Source organism: Montipora capricornis, chromosome 2 (assembly GCF_036669925.1).
Source record: "Montipora capricornis isolate CH-2021 chromosome 2, ASM3666992v2, whole genome shotgun sequence".
Taxonomy (NCBI): Eukaryota; Metazoa; Cnidaria; class Anthozoa; order Scleractinia; family Acroporidae; genus Montipora; species Montipora capricornis.
Genome location: NC_090884.1, coordinates 17,786,663 through 17,794,162, shown reverse-complemented (window position 1 = coordinate 17,794,162; position 7,500 = coordinate 17,786,663). Strand labels below are relative to the sequence as shown.

Genomic DNA, 7,500 nt, shown 5'->3' with positions numbered 1-7,500 from the left:
GTATGTATGTATGTACAAATTTCAAGATTGTTTTGATCGGTTTAAACCATTTCGCAAATATACACCCGTGCACTTCACCAAAACGGTGTTTCATGGTCTTCTCAGTGACTTCTACTTAATATTTATTAGATTTAAGTACCAAAAATGCCAAAAATCGTAACTCAATATTAACTCAATTTTAACTCAATCTTAACTCAAACTCAACTCAAACTCAACCCGTAACTCGATCAATAGTCTGTCTCATTTTTATTTCACACTATCTTCAGTGTCACCTAGTAACACCTCCATATTCCTCATGATCAGTGACCTCACAACTTAGTAGATATGGACTTCCTGGAACTTCAGATCCTCTTACAACCATGCCCTGACTTCCACCTGTTCCACTAGCTGGGTCATCCTTTTGAGAAAACTAACTTGCGTTTATTAAATAACCCTCAATTTCGGAGAAACGAACAAATTATAGACGGTGCCTACTAATTCTAAGGTATTTTTGCGCAGTTTACTCAATATGCGGGAAAAGCAGATCTTTACAAGTGTTATTGAAATCCAAAAAGAAAACTGGGGTATTAAATGCGCATTCGTCGAAGATAATAATCAACAATATTTGTAAAAAGCTTCAAAATACAAAGCAATGTATGGCATTCTTTTCCAAATTGAAGCTTAATTATCTCTGAAAAATGCATGGTATATCGATAAGCGATAAGCACAACCCATTGGAAATCCGAGTATCTCGAGATGCGCAGAAGGTATGCGCAATAAGAATAGTAGGCACCGTCCTAAAGAAACATTAACTACCAGTAAAAATTCAAACATGGGTAGCAACATACCGGTACATGTAAAATCCAAATTAATCTTAACTTGCATTTTTGTAGAGTACCGGTATTTTAGACTGCATGTAGAGTTGTTCAATAGTTTACCTTTGTGAGGATTGAGATTATCAATTTGAGGCAAATCAATCTGAGCACAGTTCTTTATGTCATCAGCATCAAGCTTTATTCCTGTCTCTTCTTTCAGCTCCCTTACAGCACAGTCAGCTGGTGTTTCAATGAAAAGACCTTGCATGGTCATGATAAAAGAGGAAAGTGTTCTTTTGTTAGCTAAGGACTCACCGTCTATAACCTATAATCAAATGAATATAACTTGCAGAAATAACTAAAACCAGGTAAAGTACAAACGTGAATAATAGCCTATGGCTGCAACCCAGTGATACATACATGTAAAAATATGGTTTCCGTATTATAAAAGAAATAATGATATTAGTGCTTGCTCGTGGGAGTGGAGCTAGAATGCCCCCAATTGTGTGATGTCAATATTGACTTAAACAATAATATTAACAGTGAGTGCAAGTTAGATTTCAACTAAGAGACCAAAGAAACAAAAATAAATGGCCCATCAACTGTAACAAACATTGCCTCACTAAAATGTTTGTACAACAATTTAAAGCTGTAGAAGACGAAAACTGTACATACAATAGTTTATACTCTTAAGAAAAATTTTAAACATGCTAACCTGTTGAGAGCATTCTGTGCTTAAAGTTTCCTTTAGGTAGACTCCATGGATGATAATGATCTTCAGGGAGGTTAACGTCACTGGCTTGACGACGGGCAAGTTCATCTGCTGCCTTAGCCTAAAACAATCCAGTAGTTTTGAAATATTTGCATTCGTGTTTGGATAAAAAGTACCACTTTTTCAAACAGCTCTCATCGGCCATTTGGCCTGATAAATGATACACATGTAAGTTGACAAACACAAAGGGCAGCAATCACTCAGGCACTTTATTAAAATATGCCAGGCGTTTAAGCATTATTCTTTCTCTTCCCTTCTGCCTCTCTGTCTTTCCCCGTATTTGTCAACAGGAAAGGTCTCTTTTTTTGCCTTACATTTGTGTATGGGGGATCATGGCATCTTCACTTATTCATTTATTACACTTCAACTGAGAACAATAATATTTTATAGAACAAAGGATAAAATGGATATTAATGAAGGACATCAGTGAGTGACAATCACAACATAGGAAGCTTCAACTAAGTGAGAGCTCACAACAACAAAATAATTATATAATAATAACAATAACAATGATAATCACTTATTATTATTATTATTATTATTATTATTATTATTATTATTATTATTATTATTATTATTATAAGCCATTGGTGATTTTAAGAACATTGATATTGACATTGAAATCCAAGAAGGAGCCATAATGTAATATTTGGGACACTTTATTGATGTCATTTTGTGGATACAAGCATTTTTTAAAGTATATTAATTTTTCCCATTCTTTATTTGATGCTCTTGGAGTGAACTTTTTGGAATTTTTTAATAGTTATAAGGATTAAGATTGTGAATAATTTTCATTTTTACCATTTTAGTAGATTTTATATTGCAAATTTAAGATTGTTTAAGAATTTGTTAATAAAGTTATTGCATTATTATTACTATTATATAATTCTTAATCTTCTGCGAGCCGCACAACCAGTGGGAGGAGACGGTAATCAAGTTCTGCAGGTGTAAACACTGCTGAACCTTGGCCCCAGATCTGTGACTTAGAGACAAAGGGTGCATTGGATTAACCCTATTCCGGAATAAGACATGGAGTGATAATTTAAAATGTTACATTTGGCATTTTGAAGCAACTTGTAAGGATAATAAAGATACATGTATGTTTAAAATAGCATTTTGGCAAGTGCTTGACAATTTTAATGTGAATCTGTGTAAATAATTTAAAATGAAGGACTAGTAACTTCTATTCCAAGTATTTCTATCCCCAACCACGGTCAATCAAATGCACCCTCAGTCTCTTCTGGAGGATTAGGGTGGTCCCAATGACTGTGGAGGCCTGCATTCCTCCCAACACATCTGGAATCCCCAGATCTTTCAAAAAATCCTCCAGCGACCAGACACCACACCTAAACAACCAACCATTCCTTAGCCAGAGCAGAATATGTTGGTGGTGATTTTTTCATCCCAAGGGACCAAGTCACTTCTGAGCCACTTGATGCACCGCAGTAACGTCTGGACGATTATGACTATCTTCAGTGTTGTCTTGATGTTTCTACCATCTGCCAATACCCTCACCTCATAATAATAATGGAAACTTTATTTGTCTTTAAATACAGTTGTAAATCTCTCTACGTATAGGCAATTAACAACTGGCTACTTGAAATTGAGTGATATACTTGTATACTGTATTTACAAATAAATCAAATAAAATCAAATAAATAAAATAAAAAAAATAAAAAAAAATTAATGTTTTATTAAGTCTGGGCTATCCAAAGTCTTATTTCTACGACAGAAGATAAAATATGTCGCTCTAACGGCTAGATTTATCATTTTTTTGATTATATAGTGTTGTTGCGTTTTGTCAATGCCAATGTCATTCATCATTTCTAAGAACATAGAGCATTCGTTGGAGAAAACACCGAGGGAGCTCATGGAAAGGTTTACAAATTTAACACATCTGCAGTTACTTCTCATGTCTTTGCCCACGTTCATGTATTTTTCTTTTTTGCGTACTGCATTGTTTTTAAGGTTAGATTCGAAACCAACTGTTAGTTCTACAATATATAGGCACGTGGGAGTGTATTAGGACGATAATTGTCACCAGTTATAATTGAAGGACTCTGAAAACCATTGACATCAGTATAGAGTGAAGAGCGATCATTAATTACAGGTTGAAGTGAGTTGGCAATGAAGTTGAGAATTAAGTCGTGTCTCCAGGTAAAGCGATCAAGGTAATGCTGACAACCAGCGACAATATGGAGGAGTGACTCAGGCTTAAGGCAAAAGGAGCAATCAGGACTTTGTGATAATCCCCATCTTGTCATATTCGTACGTGTAGGAAGGGAGTTGTTGATGTAGCGAATGGTAAAATTGTAGCTGTTCTTGGGTAGATGAGACTGGGCAGACGACCAAATAGAGTTAACAGAAACTTGATAACATTTGTAAAAAAGAAACCTTGAGATGTTAAGTGGTGTTGCAGTTTGTCTTCTTGATTAGAACGGAAGTCTTTAAGAACTTCCTTGGTGGATTTGAAGACATCATATTGAATATTGGTGTGACTGCTTGACGACTTCCAGAGATCTTTTATTGCAGACAACTGTTTGGCACTGAGTGAATTTAACTGAAGGGGGACAAATATTAAGACCAAATTTATTGCGTTCTAGAAAAACATTACTCAGTGTACCAGATATCAAGCCATTTTCGGATATAGCCGTTCACTATAGAATCAAGAGTTGCTATTATCCAGGTTTTTGATATGTCAGCTACAGTAAAATGCCAGGACAGTTTAGATAGGACATAGCGGCTGTACAGCAGAAGTTTGTTTTTGGGATGCAGTGGTTTCTCATCAATGTCACACATCAAGTCTTGTACAAGAGAGGACAATTCTGACATGTGTTGGTTGTTAGACATGTTGAAGTCAAAGTAGCATCCTAAGTAACGAAATGATACACCCATTTCCACACACGGGACAAGAACTCCATTTATCAACAGTTTAGGTAAATATTGGACAGATTTAGTACACAGTTTCCGTATTCCAAAGGTAAAACATTTGTCAACCCTTATTATCGCATTAGACCATTGACACCAGATTATGAAGCGGTTGATGAGGTGCTGATTTTCTGATTCCTGACCACTTATAACAGCGGCGTCGTCTGCGAACTGGAACCAGTGGATCGGATTTAAGAACCTTAAGGGAAAGCCAAATCGACGATATTTTTCAGATTTAATGTGCTGGAGAAACGTGTTACGTGTTAAATAGGTGCGAAGAAATGGACATCTTTTAAAACAAATGATTGATAATTGATCTAAGGGACAAAAAGAACCGGAAGCCTTCATTTTTCTAATCCACATTTGTTATCTGTTGGTATGTAGGAGGTTCAAGCGGAATTACAGGATCAGATAAAGTTGGTATCCAGCTTTTGGAAGGTTGAAGACTCTGGTCGGATTTAGAGTTTGTAAAGTAATCAAAACACTCGTCCATGGAGAATGAATTAATTAGGGAGCATTTCGGCTTTTATATTGAAGATCGTTTTGACATAACCCCAGAAATTTTTAGAGATGGAATAATCATGATTCATCGCCGCTTGTCACGCAGTAGGCGAGATACGTATTTGATTTCAGCGATATCTGCATTAGCGGAGTGTTTTAAGACTTTGAGAGATTTCTTCAGATCATGTTGAGATTTGTCTTCGTACTTTTGTATGAGGCTTTCATCAGTAGCTTGTGCGACTTGACCTAAATTAGCAGAGAAATAGTCATAAATATTAAAAGTTTGATACTTGAGCTGAAATTTTGAGTCGTGATTGGAGGATTAAGAAAAAGGACTGATTTGAAATATTCGTTGACCGTTATCCATTGATCGTCAGATTTAGGTAGATTTATTCCTGTTTAAATATCAGGAAAACCATAATCTCCAGGTTCAAGAGAAGAGACACCAGAGGTTATTAAAGGAACACTTCCATTGCCATATTCTTGATCAGTGAGCGTGATATCATTGAGGTCAGCACGAAGTTGATCATTCAAACCCAAAACAACACTCTACAGCTCCTTTGATGCATCTTTAATCCTCTGTTTGCCTGCTCGATGTCCAAATAATAAAAATAATAATAATAATAATAATAATAATAATAATAATAATAATAATAATAATAATAGTAATAATAATAATAATAATAATAATAATAATAATAATAATAATAATAATGATAATAATAATAACACCTCTCTGAGGACAGGGAGATAGTACCAACCATTTGGCAGCCCAACCATTAATTTTGGCCACATAATTTCATGGGAAATTATATTGTACATATAGATGAAAAATTAACACAAGTTGAAGGCCCCAAGTAGAAAGTTACAGGTTCACCTACGAAGAGTGTAGGAAGAGTGTAGGCAGGTGGGTGTGTGAAAGAGGTCATGAACAGACGAGGAGCTGCTGAAATATTTAAAGTAGAAACAAGAGAAGATAGTGAAGAAAGTCAATACGTCTTTGAGAACATATCAAGGAAGCAAGTAGTTTCTGCAAAATGCTAGGAGAAAAAGAAGGCTCAGGGTTTAATGGAATTCTGCTCTTGATTAAAATAATGTGAGCATGTGCAAGCTAGCTAATGTGTCATTGCCGAATCCTAAACAGAGCATGTGAATAATCTTACCACACACCCAATTTCTATCAAAATAACTAAAGCTTTCTCACAGAAAGAACCTACATGTATGAGAACAGACACCTTCAGCAAATCACAATACTAGCAATATTACAAAATTAATTAAAATAATGTATGTTACATGTGCAGAAAACTGATGCCACAAGTTGTGGCATTCAAAGCAACAGATTATTAGTAATATAAATTATACCAGTAGTAATTGATTGCCTTGAGATAAAATACCAGACAGTGCTCAATGGGAATAACAATGTTTGCCAATCATAATAGCTAGAATAAAAAACATTAAGCATGTGACATTTTTTTATCGGTGACAACTGGAACTGGAAGTGAGGTGTTTTCTCTTTTCCATGTAACTTGTCTTCACATGATCACATTTATACTTGCCACTATCAGAAACGTCACCGTTGGATGCCACCCAACTGTCGCAAGAACACTGTATGCTTAAGCTCCCTTAAATTAATGAGCTGGTTACTTCATCATGAACCTCTTTAAAAATGTACATTGTACATGTATATTATGGGCTACAGCCATAAACCTCTTTATGTGCCATGATAATGCTAACCTTAAGAACTTCAAGATCCCTTGGAAGAGGATGGTCTAGCAAAGAGCACCACCTCTTATTAAATTTCCACATGTACGTAAACACGTGTTGCAGAGCTTCACTGTTCATACTTGCAATGCTTTGCACCTCTTCTGACATCCAATCACTGATATGTTCAGTAATACTTTCTATGTCTAGTGACACATGACGGCCAGAAATCCTGCGACGAAAATACTGTGCCAAAGCTGCAGCTACATTAACAAATGCTTGGCTTGAAAGGTACCTCTTGAGAAGCACCTGTAGGGAACTACAGATTTCAAAAACACATCAGTATAATTGAATTCTTCTCATGACTACGTTGATGGCTAAATGATGGTTGTCTGTAACATTTCTGTGGTGGCTCAATGTGTGAGCAACAAACAAGAAACATGTTCATCTCCTGGTCTTTCTTCTCTGGGAATAGTGTTCATGAAAGGATCTCAAGTCACAACAGTCCACTAAGGTTACATCTTAGGAGAAAACTACAATCGTAGACAAAACCATTGGGAAGGTTAGCACTTTTTATGTCTTCTTTGCTTCTCTCCCCACATCCCTGATTCAATGTTGTGCAAAACAGAACGGTTTTAGTGAGAAATAGCCCACTTTCGATATATTAATTCATTCCTAAACAAAAGGCATCATCTCGATGCTCAGGCTCATAGAAATCCTTATATTTCTTCCCCAGAGCCTCCAGATGATGCCTTTTCTTCAGGACTGAATTTTAATAAAATTATATCGAAATTGGTCTATTGT

At 35.8% G+C, this 7,500-nt stretch overlaps 1 protein-coding gene across 1 annotated transcript in view; it reads right to left on the bottom strand.

The window, feature by feature from the left end:
* The window catches only part of LOC138038981 (uncharacterized), a 46,455-nt gene that overhangs the window by 23,381 nt on the left and 15,574 nt on the right, over positions 1-7,500 (bottom strand). The window contains exons 5-7 of the mRNA XM_068885102.1: positions 6,730-7,015; positions 1,510-1,627; positions 918-1,055 (exon numbers count right to left, since the gene is read on the bottom strand). Coding sequence (XP_068741203.1) covers positions 918-1,055; positions 1,510-1,627; positions 6,730-7,015 — 542 coding nt within the window. The remainder of the gene's footprint in view (positions 1-917; positions 1,056-1,509; positions 1,628-6,729; positions 7,016-7,500) is intronic.